Below are 23,749 nucleotides of genomic sequence, written 5' to 3' on the forward strand. Positions count from 1 at the left end.
TTACTAAGCGCTCCTTTTATGTGCTGTATTGTTTTAACCTTCCAAAAGTTTGAAGTAGCTGCTAGTATCCACTAGGGGGCGCATGTAAATTTTTTGTTATATATACCTTTCTGGACATAACTTTGCCTTGGACTTGGATATGTTAGTGTTGGATTGGACTAGGCTTAGACTAAGTTGTTTCTGTTCATGTCTTTCGCACAAAAGGCTATTCAAATAGCAACGATCTGGTTCCATTTGTGGTAATTCTTTCCAATTTACTGATCAAGTGGATCTTTATTTCATATTTCTTTTTTATATTTTTTCTCTGTAATGTTTTTAGGGTAATTTCTGAGAATGTCTATATTTGATTGCATGGCATGTTAAGTAATCACAGCTCTGACCTTTGTAGTTGTATATATGTCCTGATATACACATATTTTTTCAGGGCCAGTTTGGAAAATTTGACATACATAAAGGGAGAGAGGCCATCTAATGGTTCTATCAATGATAATAGGAAACAGAAAGAAAAATCACAAAAAAAAAAAAAAATTATTTGTATAGCCAGTTTATTGTCAGAAACAGCATAGAAAATATAAAGAATTATGTAAAGTAACGGGATCTGACAGTTTGTTCTGCATCTTTTTTTATCAACATCAAGGTGTTAAGATGTCATTTGCTGTTTCAAAGTATCTTGTTATCTTCATAGAATCTATGCCACAGAAGCGAAGCCAATTTGGTTGTTCCCAAAGTCATAAACTGAATAATATTCCCTCAGGAAAACATCTCCCAGAATCCAGAGTGGGTCTCCATTCTGAGCTGGCAAGCTGATGCTAAGGAAGTTTGCATAGCAATATCCATTCTCCTAAAAAGATTAACAGAAATATGTAGTCATTTGTTGTATACATTACAAAACCTCAGCATACAAAAAAACAATGCAGAAATAGCTGTGAAAAGTAAAAAAGGTGGTGCCTACACACTGGAATACCCCGTTCGTATGCATAAATGTAATGTGATTAAATGAAAACAGTTAATTCCAAGCAATACTTCGGTAACATTTAATTCCTGGCCTGAAAAAAAGTTACAGGTTACTGCCAAGCACTCAGGATGGTGAACTCCATTCAAGATGTCTGAGCAGAAAAAAAAAAATCCGTAAGTAAAAAAAAAAAAAAAATAAGACAATAGTAATTAAGAAATAAACTTGGATAAAATACAGAAAAAAAAAAAAAATTGGTGGGATCCACCACCATACACATACACAGGTAACCCCAGAATGCACATGTATAAGCAAACAGCAATTGCATAACATGTCTTGTGTATTTCCATACACATCCGAGGGAGAGGTATAATTCTGGGGCCATTATTTATGGTTATATCTAAACTGTTGAGCTGTATAGGTATTTAAAGTGTTGCCAATGGAAGACTTTGAAAACATAATTTGTTTTGTCGCTTTGGCGTTCCACACAAATTTTAGACTTAATAAACTTTGTATCTATTTACTCAAAATAGTCTTGTCTTTTAAATTTGCAAAAAATATGAATTAGATTGTGATCATGTACAACAGAATTTTTGCATTGTAAACTGTGTACTAAAAAATGAACTTTTTTGTTTTTCTTGGGGAGAAATGTAATGTTAAGGATGTTAAATATAGGTTTGTGTTCCAGATGTTTGAAGCAGAGAAGGTGCTACCGGAAACTCTTTAGGTAGTTTTATTGTAGCAAGGAATAGAGAAAATGTTTCTTTTGTAGCAAAGATTGGTTAAAGTATATGCCTTCTGATCCCATTAGGTTGTGACTTTTACAACCTCTGTTTCTATATCACAAACATATATATGGTACATTTGTTATACATCAAGAGAGGCCTGATAAATCCCAACATGTAAGAACTATGTCAGAGGCCTCATCAAGGTGTAATGGCATAAATACACATTTTTTTGTCTTAATTTTCTATTTAATTTGAGATGTCTTGTTCTGCATGCACAAATGTTCTAGCAAAAATATAATACGTACCTGAATAATATAAGCTGAGGGAGACAATGGGAAGGAAACTCCATTGATGGTGAAGCTAAGAGTAGGCATACTCTGAAGGTTGTTGCAGTTCACAGCATACTAAAAAAAAAGAAAGACAGACCCAATGTAAGGCAGGGTTTAAAAAAATGCAAATACATTTAAATAATATTAAAAGCTAAACCAACCCAACTGATTACTCAGAAGTACAATTCATTTTATAGCATATAAACTACATTTCTTTAAATAGGGACATAAAAATATATTCTTCCTATCAATGCCTTTTATTGAACCGAGGATTAGGACAACAGCAGAAAATATATTTGTACGAATAAAAATATGAATTGCCTATTTTATATTTCCTATTAAATGTATTCTTACTCCTCCATTCTGGTTCTGAATGCCAAGGTATGGAAGCAGTTGTTGCATGTAAGGAGCAGGGATATTCAGCTGGGTGGTTCCAGTATCAACAATGGCCTCGCAGCCATTGCTACACCAGCCAGTAGCTTGTCCATTGATGGAGAATCTGTACATATAAATATTATGTCAGTAAAAACAAATCCTTAATATATTAATGCCTAAGTCATAGTATAATTTAACAGCTCAATTTCATTTTCCTATTCAGAATAATGCCCAAGTCTGAGTTTCATCTTGTCACAGGGGAATTTTGCCACTTCCTGGCTCCTTCTGTGAGACACCTCCAGCTCACAAATTGGTCTGCCCCTGTGAGATCCTACCTCCAGCACACACATTGGTCGTTCCCTTGTAAGATCCCCCCTTTAGCACACACTTTGGTCACTCTTTCTTTTTAACATCTTAGTTCCAGCACACATACTGGTCTTTCCCGTGTAAGATCCCCCCTCCAGCACATACAATTGTCTCTATCCCTCCTAAGCACACAATCCCCAGTTTCTCTTCCAGAGACTCCTGGGGGAGCAATTTATAGAGTGGTAAGCCACAAGATGCTGGTGTAAATCACTCCCGTGCATGCGTTCAGGAGTTATCGCTGTGGCAAGGAGCTCTGAAGGAGCAGCAAGGTTATGTGATGTCACCTGCTGCATGCAGTGTGAATATCTCCTAAACTCTCAAAGTTTAGGAGATGTCCACTGTACCTAAAGGTAATCCCTATTATAGGCTTACCTGTAGGTACAAGTGAAAAAAAAGAGACTTTACTAGCACTTTAAGACACTTCTGAGATAATTCAGATTATACCAACAGGTGTATTCAACTTGCAGTCGATCTCCTTTTGACCTGCATTTGTCCTGGTCTGAGATAGTTCTGCTTTTCCATAGACTTGCATGGGAATGCAAAACCTGATTAAAATGAACAAACGCCCTTCAACACAGGTGCTTAAAGAGGAAGTAAAGTCTGTTGTTTTTTTATTTTCTTTTTACTTACCTGGAAAGTAAAGGCATAATATGCTAGTGTGCATTGCATACTAGTACATTATGTGACACTTACCTTCAAACAAAGCCCTCGTCGTCCCCACTGGAGGCCACATCCATCTTCACCCATCTTCTTTCCGGGTCAGCGGACTCTGGCTGTGCTACTGGCCAGAGCCCCATGACATCACTCCCATGCATGCATGCAGGAGCTGCTGGTCACGGCACAGGGCTCGGAAGAAACAGCACGTTTCTTCAGAGCACATGCGCCAATGACGTCATCGACGCAGTATACAGTAAATATCTTCTAAAAGGTGCAAGTTTAGGAGATATTAACAGTATTTATAGGTAAGCCTTTTTATAGGCTTACCTATAGGTACAAACATTAGAGGGAGGTTTACAACCACTGTAAGCTGGTAAAAAGCAGAGGTCTCTCATAGGCAGACAACATAAATTAAAAAGAAAACTCACTCTTGAAGAGCAACCTGCCAGTACAGGTCATTAGACAATGGAGCCCAGCTGATCTGGCCAGTGTAAAGATTGGAATCCACACCTCCGAAAATAACCTCACCAGATTGGCTGAAAAACAAAGAAATATAAGTATGGTGTGGTATAATATAACATTGAGTACAATATAACCAAATATATCAACTATTATGTTAACAAGCTGTTTACCTACTAGTTTTACAGTAATATTGTGTATTCATAAATAACTTTGTCATTAGTTACAATACTGAAGTGAAACATATGGTTTATGTTTTTTTTTGTGGGGACAAACAGTGTTTTCTTTTGGGTGGCATTATCTTCAAATATTCGTTTTTTTACTAATTTTACAAAAGCAAAAATTCAAAAAAAGAAAAAATAGAAAAGTAAATTGTTCCTTTTTATCTTGATGTACTTACAATTTTACTTTGAAGCCCAAAGGATTATGACTTTATTTAATTAATTCAATTGAATTTAAAGGATGTGTTTTGTTACACAGTATTACAAATGTGGACAGATGAAATGAATAGAGAGAGGAGAAATACTTCTTTTTTTAGTTAGTTAAATGTAATAAATTAGTATTTATTTTTCTCTTAACCTCCCTGGCGGTATAATTCTTTCGGATTTTAGGTGCTGAAAGCGGTACAATTATTTTGCATGTAATTCTTAAGAATGAGCAGCCCAAACCAACGATTTACATATGATTTTCTTTTTACTGTGCGTTCTTCTTTATAACATCTTGGGTATGATAAAGTTTGAAACACAAAATCAAAAATGTATAATATAACTATAAATAAGTTAAAGTATGTACATAGAGAGATAGAGATAGGTGTGTGTGTATGTGTATGTGTATGTGTATATATATATATATATATATATATATATACAGTAAAACCTTGAATTGCGAGCATAATTCGTTCTGAAAACATGTTTGTAATCCAAAGCACTCTTATATCAAAGCAAATTTCCCCATCAGAAATAATGGAAACTCAGATGATTCGTTCCACAAGTCCTTCAGTTTATAGTCTACATATATATACAAAGATTAAAGCAAGGTTGTGTAACCATAAAATGTCCATCCACAATATGCAGCCTTCCCAAGGGGATTAGAAGCAAAATCTATCAGAGCTACAGAATATAAGAGAGATGAGAGGAGCCTCTAAGTGTAGCAATATGGTTACATTTAATGAAGGTTCAACATTTAGCAACTCACATGGTTGATGATTAAAATAGGTACATCTAAGTATGCAGGCATCCAGGGTAAAGCTGTCCACATAGGCCATCTTCTGAACCACCGGCTCTCACCTTTGTCACTCTGCAATCGTGACCGGGAAGAATAGCTTGCAGTAGAGTGATCTGAAAGTGAGGCTTTGAATCACTCATGGAGTGCAGCGGGGAAGGGATGATGAAGATGGCTGTGCACAGAAGATGGTGTATGTGGACAGCTTTACCCCAGATGCCTGCATACTTAGATGTGCCTGTTTTAATCAGCAACCATGTGAGTTGCTAAATATTGAACCTTCATTAAATGTAACCATATTGCTACACTTTAAAGGCTCCTCTCTTCTTTTTTATACATGACGCTACTTGTATATCAAGACATTGCTTGTATATCAAGTCAAAATTTATTTAAAAAATGTGCTTGTCTTGCAAAGCGCTCTCAAACCAAGTTACTCTCAAACCAAGGTTTTACTGTATATATATATGTATGTATGTGTGTGTGTGTACATGTGTATATATATATATATATATATATATGTGTGTGTGTGTGTGTGTGTGTGTGTGTGTGTACAGTAAAACTGCAGGAAAGGGCACTGGGGGGCAAACTAATGTCAATTTAGTTTGTAATGAAATCAGTGTGTTTGTGTTTTTTACTATTTGAATTTGCCGCCGGTTCCTCCCCCCCCCCCTGCGAGCGTTATGTCGCAGGAGACAGAAGCCGGGGCTCACAGCATCGGGCAGAAGATCCGGCCGCCGTATGCTGCAGGGACACATCGCGGGATCCCGGGGACAAGGTAAGTACCCTCTACCAGGATCCAGAGATGCTCCCTGGCGGTACCCCGAGTGTGGCTCGGGGTTACCGTTAATGGCAGTGAAATCCCACCCCGAGCCACACTCTGGAATACCGCTAAAGAGGTTAAAGCCTCAGAAATTCCCTGTGTGCGCACCCCTACTTTAGAAACTGAACAACAGGAAAGCTTGCACAAAGCTGAAAAAAAAATCTCATTGCATAATGAGAGCTCTACTTTTTTTTGTGGTTTAGACAAGCTCATGGGGACTAAAATGTAAATCTTTCCACATATGCAAGCAGTAAGGAGTCACAAGGGTAGCCAATTGCATTCACTGAAAGTGTTGTAGCTGTTCCAGAATAATAAACTATGACATTTATGTTGTGACATTATCTCATCTGGTGCTAGTGAAAAAGTTTAAGAAAGCAAATAGAAAATAAAACAGAATTGTGAATGCTTTGCATCAATAGTTACACTGTGCATGTCAATTGTTGCTGTCAACTGTACTTTTTCCAATGCCTGAATACTGTTTTTTCTTTAAAACAGAGCTCCACCCAAAAGGTTCCACTTTAAGGCCTCCTCCCTGCTCCTCTTTCAGTAATGCCACTTTTGGGGAGGGGGGAGCAGTTACCTGATTTTGGCAGGTACCCACTCCAATCAGAAGCAGAAGTTCTCCTACCCCCCCCCCCCCTCTCAGCCTTTTGGGACAGTGTTTGTAGCTGATGACTTTTAATTTTTGCACAGGAGGCTAAAGCTTCTCTATAAGTACTGCTGGCTAAATTCTCAATGAAGTAGAAATATAGATTAAATTAAAAAATGCACCGATCCAGGTAAAAGAGAGACGATTGCTTACTCAGGACTGCTTATGCTGCCCATGATGCTGGCCAGTGGCAGCTGTAAAAGCTTCTCTTTAGAGCTGCCTCATTGTCTGGTAGATACCAGCAATAGGTGTTAGTGGTGCACAACATATTGCACCACAAGTATCTAGGGTGGCCTCTAGTCAAGATATCAGTAGAATCTTTTATTCTTTACTTAGTGTCTTTGGGGGATGTGCCGACTTATTTATTTACATTCTAGAGATGTATTATAAAACTAAATAAGCTTGCATTATTGATGGCAAATCCTCAAAAAGCTGTTCCTCCACCACAGCTCTTAAAAAATGTTAAAAAAACAAAAATTACTAAATTAACCATAGGAGCTCTTGCCAGTTGTCACTTAAATACATAAAACATACATTCAAATCAACCATAATTTATTCCTCCAAGACATGCACGTTCATCATACCTGCCAAGATAGACACTGAAAATAGGCTGATTTAGGAGATTCTGCTGTAGTATTCCTTGCATCACAGTGGTGGCACCACCGACAGACAGACCAGGATAGGCCAATCCCAATATACCATCAAATGGAGAATAGTAGAAATTACCACTGGGTTCAGTTATGGTCAATCCAAATTCTTGATTTGTGATGGTAAGTCCTTGAATCTAAGGAAATGCAATGCCATAAAATAATTTGTAAATTACATTCCCGCTAACGTAAATAGTGCTTTTACAGCAGGTAGGAGCCTAATGGTAGATTAAATTAAATTGATAGGTACACTAGAGGTAGTTCAGGGTGTGTATAGGACATAACTATATCACAGAAGTATGGGTCCCTTTCTGCTAGTAGCATTCCTAGGGTGAGATGGTTGTACACACCAATCAACCTATAGCTAGGTTCAGGGTGCTGTGGAAGTGAAGCCACACATGGATGAATGGATATGCCACCCATTGGTGCCTTTATAGGTTCCAGCACTGACATCAATCCACTGAGCCAATGTTGTTCCAAATGGAGCTGATTTGTACAAGTTGCTGGCTGTGGCTGTACACAGACACTTGTTACACCTACATGCAAAAATACACTGAATTCTGCATCCATGTGGATAAAACCTAAGGGGGAAACATGAATAGTGGAAAAAAATCTCCCTCTTTTTACCATAAAAACATCCCACTGTGTTACCTAAAAGAACAGCATTGTCATAATAATTATTAAGTCATTGCTGTCACTACTAATTATTTAGTTTTATATGTAGTGCTTGGTTTGGTGGTTGGACATAACATTTATTTTAAGGTGTGTAGTTATAAAAAATATTGCATAGCTATTCGCCTAGGGAATCTGCCGATACATGTGTGCTGTGCCAACAAGGTGACATCAAATGTTCTCCTTCTATTTCCTCTACAGGTCAAATGGTATTCATTTATTAAAAAATAGAGAGCTTTAGGAAAATACCACATTATAGTCACTAAATGAAGCTGAAGATCAGTAATACTTTCCTATGATTTCCTATGATTTTTAGCTCCTTCTAGTGGCTATAATGCAGTATTTCTCTAAGCTGCTATTTTTTTAATAACATTTAATTAGTAGAGGAAATAAAAGGAGAATGATCGATTTTGCCTCATTCGCACAGAACTATTGTACCAGCTGTTTCACTGGAATAGCAAAGCAATTTTTTTTTGTACATACACATACATAAATGCTATTAAAGAGCATTTAAAAATCCATATTTACATAAAAAAGAGTTTTTACTATCTTTTGTGTAAAAAATATTTATTCTTGCACCTAGCCATTCCTGAATGATATGAATAACAAGCAGCACCCCAAGCACCCCTAGGTTTTGGCATAGCCAAAGTGAATATGAAGGTAACATGGAAATGTATTTAATTGAAAGGCTCCTGTTTTATGAAAATAATTCTTCTGTATCTTAGTATGCATTTTAGTTATGGTTCTCAGACTGCCTGTCTACTACCTTCCTCGATCTTCTGCCTTTGACTCGGCCTAAAGCCTAGTACACGCGATGAGATTTGCAGACGAACGATCGTCCATTTTTTTTTTACATACAAGTCTCTAGATCAAAAATAAAGAGGTTACTAAAGTACAAATTTTAGGTCACTTTGAAAGCGGTATTTTTTATGACATTCTGATCGTGTGTACAGGCCTTTAATATCAGCCCTGACCTCTGTACGGACTCTTTCCACTTAGTTTGGTACATTGAATCCGAGGCAGTTCTTAGATCCTGTACCACGAGCCATCCACTCCATATTGTGACATAGAAAGATAGATAGATAGATAGATAGATAGATAGATAGATAGATAGATAGATAGATAGATAGATAGATAGATAGATAGATAGATAGATAGATAGATAGATAGATAGATAGATAGATAGATAGATAGATAGATAGATAGATAGATAGATAGATAGATAGATAGATAGATAGATAGATAGATAGATAGATAGATAGATAGATAGATAGATTACAGTTTATTTTACTTACATAGACAGTATCATAACCAAACACTCCAGTAACACTGCTGGCAACATTCCCACCACCATATCCCATGTTGAATCGCTGTCCATTAGAAGTGTAAGTGGAGGACTGGCTTGGGTTAAATGTATGATGGTTTGCTGAAAAGGTTATCACATTATCATAATTATAAACATGCTCCAGTCATTCATTTACTTACAATATTTCTTAAATTCATACATGCTTTTCACTTGTTAAGATCAAATAGCAAAATTCATAACAAGGCTACTGAACCACCAAAGCACAATTCCTATGTGAAATTGTTGAAAAATATAGACAAACTATAGTTTGTGGTTCATCCTAGTTATAACAAAAATTTTTAATTCTTGTGATTTCAATTTTTTAGAGAGAAATCATCTACTACAATAACTTGTATTATTTCAGAGCTATTGCTTAAAGTGGAACTTTAGTCAGCAAATTAAGTCCTTCTAGAATAATTCAGGCTGGCCAGTTTTGCAGGTCTAACTATGTAAAATATTTTAAAAAAAGTGCCTATACTGTTTGCAAAATGGCAGCCATAATAAACCGTGGTCATTTTACAGGGGGGAGGGTAGAACCAGGCAGGATCAATCAGGTACTTTAAATGATACAAGGGGCCAAATTACACAGCGCAAGCGTTGTGTTGTTATTCATACTTTAGGGGAACAGGATCCATTTTTTTTTCTTTTTTAGGGTAACAAACACTTTCAATTGGAATTAGACCCTCCTATACTTTACAGCCAAGGAAGCTCCTTCTATTTGATCTGCAACTGCCATGGTGTTGCACATGTGATCAAATATGACACCAGCAATTTGATAATTTGACAGTTTGGTTGAGGAGACAAGCAAATGTGACAATTAGTAATCCCTGCAATCCGTTAAATCAAGGGAGTTTAGTTTCACTTTATGGTTTACTGCTGTTCAGGGGCTCTGGGCTTCAATGGCAGTCTCCAGCAAGAAGAAACAGGAGCAATGCTGGAGGCAATTTACAACACACACTAATTTTGGTAGCATCAATATTTAATGTGGAATGTATGTTCCTTGCTATAGAACATTATTTTTTTATCAAGTTTTTATGGGTTCTGCTTTAACTTTTTTCAGTTAAAGAGAGAAATTTAATTTATTCCCAGCTCCCAACAATTTGCTATGTTCAAGCTGCACAGGAAACTCTCGAGGGGAACACTGAAAACTTGTGCCATCACCCCTACCCTAGTTATATGAATGCCAAGGTGGAAAGCTAACAATAACTGTCATTCCAGAATCTCTGTTTGTTATCCAAGGTTTTAAAGAAGAACCAAACCCATTTATTTAACAGTTTCAAAAAACAGTTGCATTCCCAGTATAGAGAGAATGCTAACTGTCACATTTGCTTGTGCTGTTAACCAAACTGTCAATCCATCAAATGGCTGGTGTCATAACTTATCATATATACAGCACCATGGCAGCTGCAAATCAAATTGAAGCCTCCTTCACTGAAAAGGATAGGAGGGTTTAGTTGCACTTAGCAATAGATATGTAACAGTAAAAGCAATAGATCTCCTAATTTGCTGCTCTATTAATGTCCTATCAATAAGCTCAGGTGGTTCCTAGTGTAGGCTGGATTGGATAACTAAAATGCAGTCTGCAGGTTGGTACAGGACCTGACCACAGAATTGCCTTGTTTTCAAGACTAGCCAAACAAAATGTAAAAGCCTTTGGTAGACAAAAGGTAAAGATATATTATACATACTTATACATTGTATTTAGCAGTTATTCTGGAGTTCTGCTTTCAAATGGCAGACTAATAAATCTGCAGATATGGTCTAATCTAGCACTCCAAAATAAACAATAAATGACTAGAGCATTGTAATACTCACTGCAGGCTGTGCTCTGGCAATAGGTTGATGGAACCCAGAGGTTGGAGGATCCAGTGTCAAAAAGAACCAGGAAACTTTGAGGAGGTGTTCCAATACTTATTGGTCCATAGTAATAAGTCTGCCAATTAAAGATATATGGTATACAAATTCAGTTGCAAACATTCAGGTCATTTGAACAATACCTGTATACATTATCCAGTGCAATGCTGAATTCTACTAAGACTCTTGAACTTTTCAAAAATACATTTACAGTTGAGCTAACGTAAGCTTTTAAAAAGCAAGCTTTTGGGATCTTCAATAGGTTCCTATCATAGGCAATTTTCCATTCCGAAAATGGTTATGAAACACACATATCTATACATGGAGTTACAAAGAGAAGCAATAAGATAGGACCATTAAAAATTCAGCTTTTTATACCTGTGTTCTGTAATGGCTGATGTAAATGCATAAGGTATATAGATAGATAGCCATTACAAAGCACAGTAATTGGAGGAATTAAAAAAAAAAACAGATCAGACAGAATCCGGAGCAGTTGTGCATAATAACCAATCAGTTTCTATCTTCAGCTTCTCCTCGCTGTGTTCACATCAGATAAAGAATGGATGCTGTTACTATTGTTATTATAACAAAATAGAATACCCATTAACCAGGGGACCCAGTGTTTTGAATCCTGATATAGAAAGTCTTATTAGAGTGCCAAACCAATGACCTAAGAGTCCAAGAATCTTTACTACTAGTGTTGGTTCATAACCAAAAAACATAACGCATCTAACACATTTTGAGGGTTCAGTGATCTCCCCATTTTTTTAGGACAGCATTAAAAAGTACCCAAAAGCAATATAGCAGCATAGCAGCTATACCCTTCGAATAACTAAAGTGGTATCAAAGTGATTGTAAACAATCACCTTGTAAAAACTATTCAGTTTTTGTATAGAGATATAAAAAACTTTCTCTCTGTTCTTAGCTGCATAAGAGCTGGGGGAAGGAGAAGCAACAGTACACTGAGCTTCCCAGTGAATGGCTGCAGGGGGGTCTGGACAAGTCTGATCATTGGAGGAGAGCAGGCTGAGTTCCCAGCATAGCTAGTGAACTAACCACTGTATTTTCTCCTGTTTAGTGTGGTCAGTTTTAAATAGGAAAGCAGAGGGACTGGCAGGAACACCATTGGTTTCACACAAAGGAAGCAATACAAAAAGACCAAGATACTTTTTCATACAAGTACATGGTGCAGCAGGCACATATCATTAATAGGAAATGTTGGGGGTAACAAACATAAACCCAAAACCAAAAATGTAATATATTGTAGCTTACCAGTCATTAGATGTTAAATTTTGGTGACTTTAATTTTGGTGATTTTGAAATCCTCCTAACTAATTACAATTTTTTTGGGACTCGATCAAGGACCCCAAAATGCATTGACTGTTTTCTTGTTATGAACTAATTCCATTATTAAAAGTTTTTTGGACTTGGTCTGGCATTCTCATTAAACTCTACCAGATATAGAAACCTGACAGTGGTTGTAACTCATCATGACTGTATCAAAAAAAAAAAAATTGTCTGGGCTTTAGATACAATTTAATGAGTTGCTACCAAAAATATTTTTTTTTATAAAAATAGTTATTGACATGACTGTAATGAAAATAAAAAATAAGAGCTGTGTGTTTTTTAATTCAGAACAATGAATTTTATGCAATTAAAAAATTAAACAATAGTGCCTTAATGGAGACAGTATATTGTCTACCTAATGCAATCTTCTTCAATGTTTTTATGCCAGAGGAACCTTAAAATATTTTCAGCTCTCAGGGAACTCTTGCTAAAACCAAATCATCGTGATTCAATGGGAAAAAAATGACCTTACATTACAGAATGCCCCTTACAGTGATCGGCTCCAGAGCTATGCAGGAAAGATCAAATGGGAGGTCAGTCAGCCATAGCTGAAGGAACCCCTAGCAACTTCTGGGGGAGCCCTGGGGTTCCACAGAACACTGGTTAAGAATAGCAAATTGAATATAAAGCCCCTTTATTACACTATTCACCAATCAACAGTCAATGTAAGAAGATGTAGCTTCATATTGACCTCTGGAGAGTCTTGTGCTCTATAATATGTTTCTTTCAACTCTGAAGCTGGAATAGTTTTCAAAATGAAAAGGCAAAGTAAAAAAAATGAAACATAAACCGTAAATGTTGGTACTTGATGCTGTTGCATATGTGCAGCTGGAGAACACAGTTCTGGCCATATAATTCAGGAATATTTTCTACAATGACTATCATATGTGATTTTTTTGTAAACTTACATCAAAATACATAGACTCAGTGGCAACAGCATATCCCCTGTACTTGTCAGACAGATCAATCTTATGAGACTGCAAATACTTGTCCAGCACTCCAGCTTCCCTCATATTCTGTCGGATGGACTTCCCCTTATTCAGAGGAACCCTGAAAAGTAGGACATTTATTTATTTATTATTTATTTCAGGTACTTATACAGCGCTGTCAATTTACACAGAAATATTTTTAATAAAAAGAATGATTCTGAGAATACTTTTTATCTGAAATTCATATATAATAAACAGGACTGTTTAACTGACGAAAATTATAAGTGTCTTCAGTAGCTTTTTTAAAAAATAAGAAAGTATCCCTCTACTACAAATTTACACAAATTCCTGGAAAGAAGGCAGATGGGATTGTATAAAAAAAAGGGAAAAAAAAAGGAAAAAAAAAAGATTTACTTTTTATTCCGTAACTGATCAATACCTGAATATATCTCACTATCATTTTCCTATTTAGGGGGTTAATACTGTCTTTACATCTAGAAGCACTGTAAACAACATTTAAACACGCTCTGAACAGCTAGAAGATAGGGCACCCATCTACTGCAAATTTTCAGAAGCCAGCACCAGAATTTATTTTCAATGAGCAGGCAGTGTGACAATTTTATTTCAATTAAAATTAATTATTTATTGTTCAGAAATATAAATATCTATCTAGTTTGAACATGCAAAGTTATTTTTTGAAAAAATATAATAAAGAAGTATTGAAACAAAGTTATTTTTATATGTTTGTACTAAAAGATTGTTAAGTAATGTTAAATTGCAACCACTAGGGGATCATGAATCCTGGGAAGGGGGCTGTAACTAATATGAAAATGTCATGTTTGATTTTATGGTCAAGCCAGATGGATTTGTGTCTTTTTTCAACATGACTAACTATGTAACTATGTTTTGTTCCTTGTTCACACCATATGTGCATAAAAAGAGATGGAAAAAAACATGCAGATTTGACTTGCATTGGCTTGTTCACACCATGTGCAGAGACATGCATATTTATTAAGCATGCCTCCGCAAGGACACAAAAAAACAAATGTTTTCCATGTGCCCTGTTCACACCACAATATTGATGTCACGTCAGTTTTTTCCACACAGTAAACTGCATACATTATGCAGATTCTTGAGCAGAAAAAAAATCCACACATGATAGTGTTGTGGTGTGAATAGGGCACATAGAGAACATTTGTTTTCTCTGTGCCCTTGCAGAATGCGTGCAGAAAAAAAAAATCACTTTTCTACACATAATGTGAACAAGGCCTTAGGAGACTTCATGGTTGCCACCTGCCTGCACCATAGTCCATCTTTACTGGCTGTCAATCCCAGTTATCTTACATGCCAGGGAGAACAAGGTAAAAAAAGATCAATCCAGTCCTTTGGATTGAGTTCTGCTGGAAGGAAGTGAGTAGGATTCACATAGTTTGATTATGGTGAAAATTGATTGTAAAGTCAAACTGTTAAAAAATAAACATGCTATATTTACCTTCTCTGTGTAAAGGTTTTACACAGAACAGCCCCAGTCCAACTCTTCTTGGGTCCCCTGATGGTGCTCCTGGTTCCTCCTCTTCTCGGTGTGCCTCCATAGGAAGCCACGTCCTTATTGTGGCACACCTGTGGGCTCAATCTTAAGCCACACTGTCTGTGTCTATTCTCTGTGTCTATTGACACAGACAGTGCAGCTCAGCCCTGCCCCCAGCTCCCTCTTTACAGGATTTAAGTGACAGCAGCAGAAGCCAATGACGAAGAGAGCACTGCTCTTGAGCACAGCACTGGATGGATAATGGGCTCAGGCAAGTATAAGGTGGGGCTGTGGGGGGGGGGGGAGGGGTAGAGCTGCATAGAATGCATTAAGGTAAAATAAACTTCTACCTATACAACCGCTTTGAGCCAACTGGGACCAGTTGAATTCTAATTCATGTATGGGCACTTTAGTTGTAAAGAATTCAATATACTGATTGACTTCTGTGCAACCACCCTGTCAGGTTTTCTCCACCACAGCCAGGCTACAGGCATCAGTGCTGATCAGTGTATTCTGTTGGCAGGGAAGTCTCCCCATTGTCAGAATACAAAGGCTCAGCAGGGAGAATTCTCCCTTCCACACTGTCACGATCTGGATGGAGGCTGAAGTGCAGAGAGGGCTTCCCTTGCAGCTCAGTCACCCCTGGAAGTGGTACAGGAGGTGAAGCGTCCCAAGTAGCACAGGTCATCTGTGGTGAGCACCAGATGATTTCAGGAACTCTGGGTAAGGCAGGCAACTAGAGGAGTAGTAAAAGCCAGGCCGAGGGTCATGCACAGGTGATCAGTCCAAGAGCAAGGTAAGTAGCAGAAAAGGGACGAGCAGGGGTCATACACAGGTGAGCATGCAGAAACAGAGTCCTTTAGGCAAGCCGGGGCATACACTGGGGAAACAGGCAGGTAGTAGCAAGAGCAAAGTCCGAGAAGCAAGCCAAGGGTCAAACACCAGGAGGAGTTCAGATGGTTCAGAAACAAGCCGGGTCACAACAGAAAGCCCAAGAAGATAACAAGGCTCAGGTCACAGGAAGCTGATGAGATAATCCAGCAATGAGGCTGATCCTATGGCCAACTTTTATAGGCCAGCAGTGTCAATTGAGGCAGGAGCGACCATTGCTATTACTGGCAATGTTGCCAGTTCTACTGCGGCCATTTCCCTGACGGGCCAGCAGAGGGCTGTGTCGATTGAGGCGGGAGCGTCCATGACTAGTACTGGCAGAAATGCCAGTATGGCTGAGTCCCTGACACACCTTGAATGTGTGGATGGAGGCATTGAGTCATTCTTTTTCACTCAACCACCCACTGGTTGAACAAAAAAAAAAACAAAACTCATTTATGGGCATGTAAAGTAAAGGCAGTTTGGGATTTTAAATGAGACACAAGCTGGGTAAAGCAATGCGTCTCCAGCCCTGAGATGGAAATAAAGGAAAAAAGGTTGGGACTTTGAATGAGGAGCGTCTGGTTGGTAAGTATTGTTTATTAGGGCCAGTTGTACTCACGCACCTCATTCAAATTCCCAACCTTTTTTCCTTAATTAAGACTCATTTATGGGATGCTTTACAGTGCGCAGATTCTTTAAATAAAAACACATTCTTAAGCAGGCCATAGATGGTTCACATTTATTCCTCGCAACCAGGGGTTCTCCCATCAACACAGATAGTGCTGACAGGGGAATCCCTCCTACTGAGCAATTGTATGCTCCCGGCAGGGGTCGTCCCCACCAGTAGAAGACAGTGATTATTGCTAGTGGCCTTAGCAGCGGATAGCAATAATAGCAAGTGAATCCAGCAGGCTGGTTTGATCAACTTGGTACATTCAGCCTGCTCACACACAGTTTATATCTTGAACGGTTCCTGCTGAACTGACCAAGATGCTTACCGTCTATGGCCAGCCTTAGGTAATGAATGCATACCGCAATTCACAAAGTAATTTGAAATTTCTCAAATATGAGAGGAAATACGCTATTTGACAGCTGTTTAACAGAACAGGTGTCCCCGTTGCAAAATTTCCCATTCTTTTCTCCCAATGTCAAATGTGTCATTCCTTGCATTATGGTAAAAAATGTTTAGGTAAAAGTATCACCCCCTCACCCCCCCCCCCCCTATAGTTACCTGAGCCCATACTCAATCCAGCACTGTGATCTCTCCTCTCACTTCCCAATCTCACAGGCTTTTCTGATGCAGTGGGGTATGTCAAAGGCAGTATGAATTCAGAAAGTAAAAGTGATATGGACATGTTTTCAGATGGGTCAATTATAATTTGATTTGCCTTGTCTGTAAAAGTTCACTTTAAGTTACTTTGTCATACTATTTTTTAAATGTGTGTAGTGGTACTTACCTGACAAGCCCATGAGAGAGCTGCAGGCATGCCAGCGCAAAGATGAGAATCTTCATGATTGCAAATTTCCACAACCTCCTACCAAAGAAGCCTGGTGGATTTTTGTAAAATGGGTTCCTTATTTATAGTGAGAGGAGGTGTATACTATCACCTACCACCAAACCACAAACCCTTTGCACTTTCTTTTATGCCAAGTGTGTGTGTTTTTTTTTTTCTTTATGTGGACGTTGGCAAAAGCCGGCATTTTCTAAGATAAGCGATACTAATCAGTAATTTTCCAGCATTTAAAACAGTTTAATTAACCTTCAACTCTGTATGCTTGACATCTGTGTATCACTTTATAAACACCTTAATAACACAAGTTGATAACTCTAGAGAACATTAGGTTACCAACACTGATTTGAAAAAGACAAGATTCCAAAGTGATTTTCCTTATTTTAACTTCTAAGTAGGGTTGAGCGAACACGGACTGTATTATTCGTGTTCGTACCGAATAATTGGATTTTTGTTACCCGAACACGGACCCGAAAACTTTACTGTATGTTCGGGTAAAAATCCGTGTTCGGTCATTTTATTTCCGGGTTTTGCATGCATTGGCGCGCTTTTCATGGCGGGCTTTCAACAGCCAATCAACAAGCGTTTAACTGGTGTGCCTAAGCCATCCCAGCCATGCCTACAAATGTATTAGTAGCTGTGATTGGCCGTCTGAAGCATGTGACCAAGTCTTTATAAGTTCGAGGCAGCGCCGCTGCGGCGTCATTCTGCTGTGTACTAGTTCAGGGACAGAGCACACATACGTGCTGGCTGCTGATTAGGGACAGACAGGCAGGCAAAACTCATTTGTGTCCGCATAGAATTGAGGGACAGGTCAGAGTGTGTTAGGCAGGGCGAGTTGTAGGCATTTTAGGGAGAGAGTCTGCTGATTTTTAGGGTCAGTTTTTTACGATCGATTTTGCTGTGTGGGAGGGGTTTGCAGTGACCGATCTACGATCTTATCAATCCTTTTAGGGAGAGAGTCTGCTGATTTTTAGGGTCAGTGTGTTCTACAAACTACAATCGATATTGCTGTGTGGGGTGGGGTTTGCAGTCACCCGATCTACGATCTTATCAATCCTTTTAGGGAGAGAGTCTGCTGATTTTTAGGGTCAGTGTGTTCTACAAACTACAATCGATATTGCTGTGTGGGGTGGGATTTGCAGTCACCCGATCTACGATCTTATCAATCCTTTTAGGGAGAGAGTCTGCTGATTTTTAGGGTCAGTGTGTTCTACAAACTACAATCGATATTGCTGTGTAGGGTGGGGTTTGCAGTCACCCGATCTACGATCTTATCAATCCTTTTAGGGAGAGAGTGTGCTGATTTTTAGGGTCAGTGTGTTCTACAAACTACAATCGATATTGCTGTGTGGGGTGGGATAGGAGATAGGCAGGTGTCAGTGGTCCACATCCATTTTGCTGTGTGTGGGGTGCAGTGAACACAATCTTTTTGGGGTGCAGTGAACACAATCTTTTTGGGGTGCAGTGAACACAATCTTTTTTGCCCACTGAGGAGGAGGGAGAAAAATATTTTTCTATCAGGCACTGTGTGCAGCGTTTTTCCTTCAGCTGTGCTGTGCTGACTGATCATACACTGCTGTGTTCAGTTCACATGTGCTATTATTGAGTGGTTTCAAAAATCATACACTTTTTTTCTATTCCACTATTCAATATACAGCCTTGGGTTAAAAAAAATTAAATTGTGGCCTGCAGCAGAGCTGAATGATATTTGGGGTTTTTGGGGTTCATCTCATACTTCTGAAGATTTGAGGGTGCTGCCTGTTCCAAACTCCTCCTACTCCTCATCCAGCCTTTTAGGGGTACAAACAATAGTAATTGGGGCCTAGTGTGCTTCTGTACGTGTGAGATACATACACTTTTTTTGATCATATTTTCTATTCCGCTATTCAATAAAAACCTTTGGGGATCAGTTAAATTGCGGGATAGTCTGTGTTGGTACGTGTGAGATCCACCTTTCCAAGATTTTGGGGTTCATCTCATACTTCTGAAGATTTGAGGGTGCTGCCTGTTCCATACTCCTCCTACTCCTCATCCAGCCTTTTAGGGGTACAAACAATAGTAATTGGGGCCTAGTGTGGTTTTGTACGTGTGAGATACATACACTTTTTTTGATCATATTTCCTATTCCGCTATTCAATAAAAACCTTTGGGGTTCATTTAAATTGCGGGATAGTCTGTGTTGGTACGTGTGAGATCCACCTTTCCAAGTTTTTGGGGTTCATCTCATACTTCTGAAGATTTGAGGGTGCTGCCTGTTCCAAACTCCTCCTACTCCTCATCCTGCCTTTAGGGGTACAAACAATAGTAATTGGGGCCTAGTGTGCTTCTGTACGTGTGAGATACATACACTTTTTTTGATCATATTTCCTATTCCGCTATTCAATAAAAACCTTTGGGGATCAATTAAATTGCGGGATAGTCTGTGTTGGTACGTGTGAGATCCACCTTTCCAAGTTTTTGGGGTTCATCTCATACTTCTGAAGATTTGAGGGTGCTGCCTGTTCCAAACTCCTCCTACTCCTCATCCTGCCTTTAGGGGTACAAACAATAGTAATTGGGGCCTAGTGTGCTTCTGTACGTGTGAGATACATACACTTTTTTTGATCATATTTCCTATTCCGCTATTCAATAAAAACCTTTGGGGATCAATTAAATTGCGGGATAGTCTGTGTTGGTACGTGTGAGATCCACCTTTCCAAGTTTTTGGGGTTCATCTCATACTTCTGAAGATTTGAGGGTGCTGCCTGTTCCATACTCCTCCTACTCCTCATCCAGCCTTTTAGGGGTACAAACAATAGTAGTTGGGGCCTAGTGTGGTTTTGTACGTGTGAGATACATACACTTTTTTTGATCATATTTCCTATTCCGCTATTCAATAAAAACCTTTGGGGATCAATTAAATTGCGGGATAGTCTGTGTTGGTACGTGTGAGATACACCTTTCCAATTTTTGGGGCGCATCTCATACTGCCGAGGATTTGAGGGTGCTTCAGTCTGCCTCCTGCCTGTTCCGAACTCCTCCTACTCCTCATCCTGCCTTTAGGGTACAAAAAATTGTAATCGGGGCCTAGATTGTGTTTGTCCGTGTGAGATACACCGTTTTGTAAAATTTCTCCTATTCCGCTATTCAATATACACCCTGTTTGAGTGTAAAAAATTAAATTGCGGGATAGTCTGTACCGGTACATGTGAGATACACCCTTTTAAATTTGTTTGGCGCATCTCCTTCTACCGCCGAGGATTGCAGGGCGCTTCAGTTTTTTCTCCTGTTCCCAACTCCTCCTACTCCTCTTCCTCATCCTGCCTTTAGGGTACAAAAAATTTTAATCGGGGCCTAGATTGTGTTTGTACGTGTGAGATACACCGTTTTGTAAAATTTCTCCTATTCCGCTATTCAATATACACCCTGTTTGAGTGTAAAAAATTAAATTGCGGGATAGTCTGTACCGGTACATGTGAGATACACCTCTTTAAATTTGTTTGGCACATCTCCTTCTACCGCCGAGGATTGCAGGGCGATTCAGTTTTTGCTCCTGTTCCCAACTCCTCCTACTCCTCTTCCTCATCCTGCCTTTAGGGTACAAAAAATTGTAATCGGGGCCTAGATTGTGTTTGTACGTGTGAGATACACCGTTTTGCAAAATTTCTCCTATTCCGCTATTCAATATACACCCTGTTTGAGTGTAAAAAATTTAATTGCGGGATAGTCTGTACCGGTACATGTGAGATACACCTTTTTAAATTTGTTTGGCGCATCTCCTTCTACCGCCGAGGATTGCAGGGCGCTTCAGTTTGGCTCCTGTTCCCAACTCCTCCTACTCCTCTTCCTCATCCTGCCTTTAGGGTACAAAAAATTGTAATCGGGGCCTAGTTTGTGTTTGTACGTGTGAGATACACCGTTTTGTAAAATCTGTCCTATTCCGCTATTCAATATACACCCTGTTTGAGTGTAAAAAATTAAATTGCGGGATAGTCTGTATCGGTACATGTGAGATACACCTTTTTAAATTTGTTTGGCGCATCTCCTTCTACCGCCGAGGATTGCAGGGCGCTTCAGGTTGCCTCCTGTTCCCAACTCCTCCTACTCCTCTTCCTCATCCTGCCTTTAGGGTACAAAAAATTGTAATCGGGGCCTAGTCTGTGTTTGTACGTGTGAGATACACCGTATTATAACATTTTTCCTATTCCGCTATTCAATATACACCCTTTTGGAGTGTAAGAAAATTAAATTACGGCATAGTCTGTATCGGTACGTGTGAGATACACCTTTTAAATTTGTTTGGCGCATCTCCTTCCACCGCCAAGGATTGCAGGGCGCTTCAGTTTGCCTCCTGTTCCCAACTCCTCCTACTCCTCTTCCTCATCCTCCCTTTAGGGTACAAAAAATTTTAATTGGGGCCTAGTCTGTGTTTGTACGTGTGAGATACACCGTTTTTTTATCCTTTTTCCTATTCCGCTATTCAATATACACCCTTTTGGGGTAAAAAACATTAAATTGCGGCACAGTTTTCATATTTGACTGTCAGATACACCCGTGCGATACTGTTGTTGTTTTGTTCCGCTATTCAATAAACACCTTTCTAGGGCAAGATCATAAATTACAGAAATATGAGGAGACCGTCAAATAGGGGCCGTGGCCTGGGTCGTGGTGCTGTTGGTAGAGCTCCTGTTGCAAGGAGAGGACGTGGTCGATCTGTGCCAGCTACACGCACAAGTGAAACACCTTCCACAAGTGTGAGTAGGCGACAGAACCTGCAGCAGTATTTGGTAGGGCATAATGCGCCTCTAGACGTGATGAGGCCTGAAGAAGTACAGATTGGGTTGCTGACAGTGCCTCCAGTTCCTTCACATTGTCTTCCACCCAGTCTACTGCAGAAAGGTCAGAGTTGGCACCTGCAGCCAATGTCCAACCATCTTTCACCTCACCCCCTTGGAAATCAGGCAAGCAGTCTGAGCCCCAATCCATACAGCAGTCTCTTCTTCTTTTTGAGGACTCGGTCAGCAGGGTTTCCCAGGGCCATCCACCTAGCCCTGCCCCAGAAGTGGAAGAGATTGAGTGCAGCGATACCCAACCACTTATTTCTCAAGATGAGTACATGCAAGGACCATCGCAGCACGTTTCCGATGATGACGAAACGCAGGTGCCAACTGCTGCAGCGTTCAGAATTGTGGAGACCGACAAGGAGGGCAGGGGTGAAGACTGGGTGGAAGAGGATGTGGAGGACGATGAGGTCCTCGACCCCACATGGAATGAACCTGAGTAGTTTGGAGGAAGAGGCGGTGGTCGCACAGAGCCACCAGCACAGCAGAAGAGGGAGCAGGGTGCAGAAGCGGAGCGGCTGTGCCCTAGACACTACGCCCGCTACTGCCCAACGCAGCAAGGGAACGAGCGCACCAAAGTCAGCTCAAAGGAGTTCTCTAGCGTGGAAGTTCTTTAGAAAATGTGCTGATGACAGGACACGAGTGGTTTGCACCCTGTGCAATCAGAGCCTGAAGCGAGGCATAAACCTTCTCAACCTGAGCACAACCTGCATGATCAGGCATCTAAGTGCAAAGCACGAGCTGCAGTGGAGTAGACACCTTCAAAACCAAGAAACGTCTCTGGCTCATCCTGCTTCCTCTTCTGCTGCAGTCTCGGCCGCTCCAGCCACATCTGTAGTGATACCGGCACCTGCCACCCCGCAAACAGAGGATCTGTCAGCAACACCACCACCTGGGTCACCAACCATCTCCACAATGTCCCGTGGAAGCGTTCAGATTTCCATCTCCCAAACACTTGAGAGGAAGAGGAAGTACCCCCCTACCCACCCGCGATCCCTGGCCCTGAATGCCAGCATTTCAAAATTCTTGGCCTTTGAAATGCTTTCATTCCGTCTGGTGGAGACGCACAGTTTTAAAAACCTTATGTCGGTGGCTGTCCCACAGTACGTCGTGCCCAGCCGCCACTACTTTTCCAGGCAAGCCATCCCTTCCCTGCACAACCAAGTGGGGGAAAAAATCAGGTGTGCACTGCGCAACGCCATCTCTGGCAAGGTCCACCTAACTACCGATACGTGGACCAGTAAGCATGGTCAGGGGCGTTATATCTCCCTAACGGCACACTGGGTAAATGCAGTGGCGGATGGGCCTGAGGCGGATAGCAATTTGGCGCATGTCCTTCCACCACCGAGGATTGCAGGGCGCTTCAGTTTGCCTCCTGTTCCTAACTCCTCCTACTCCGCTTCCTCATCCTCTACCGCCTCCTCATCCAGACAGCGTAACACCTTCACCACCAACTTTAGCACGGCCAGGGGTAAACGACAGCGGGCAGTTTTAAATTTGCCTGTTTGGGGGACAAACCACACACCACGCAGGAGTTGTGGAGGAGCATGGAACAGCAGACAAATGAGCGGTTGCTGCCAGCGAGCCTCAAGCCCGGCCTGGTGGTGTGCGATAACGGGCGAAATCTCATAGCAGCTCTGGGCCTAGCCGGTTTGACAAACATC

At 40.1% G+C, this 23,749-nt stretch overlaps 1 protein-coding gene across 1 annotated transcript; it reads right to left on the reverse strand.

Moving 5' to 3' along the window:
* Window positions 1-688: 688 nt before the first annotated feature.
* Window positions 689-17,264, reverse strand: LOC309547699 (gastricsin-like; the record flags this gene model as incomplete). Its single annotated transcript, XM_082247627.1, has 9 exons — window positions 689-841; window positions 1,986-2,084; window positions 2,364-2,508; window positions 3,836-3,943; window positions 7,141-7,340; window positions 9,171-9,301; window positions 11,036-11,153; window positions 13,330-13,471; window positions 17,209-17,264. 9 exons carry the CDS (start codon window positions 17,262-17,264, stop codon window positions 689-691), a joined length of 1,152 nt encoding a protein of 383 aa, XP_082103753.1.
* Between the last annotated feature and the right edge of the window lie 6,485 nt (window positions 17,265-23,749).

This window comes from Pelophylax lessonae (assembly GCF_965119305.1).
Source record: "Pelophylax lessonae genome assembly, chromosome: 2".
Lineage (NCBI taxonomy): Eukaryota > Metazoa > Chordata > Amphibia > Anura > Ranidae > Pelophylax > Pelophylax lessonae.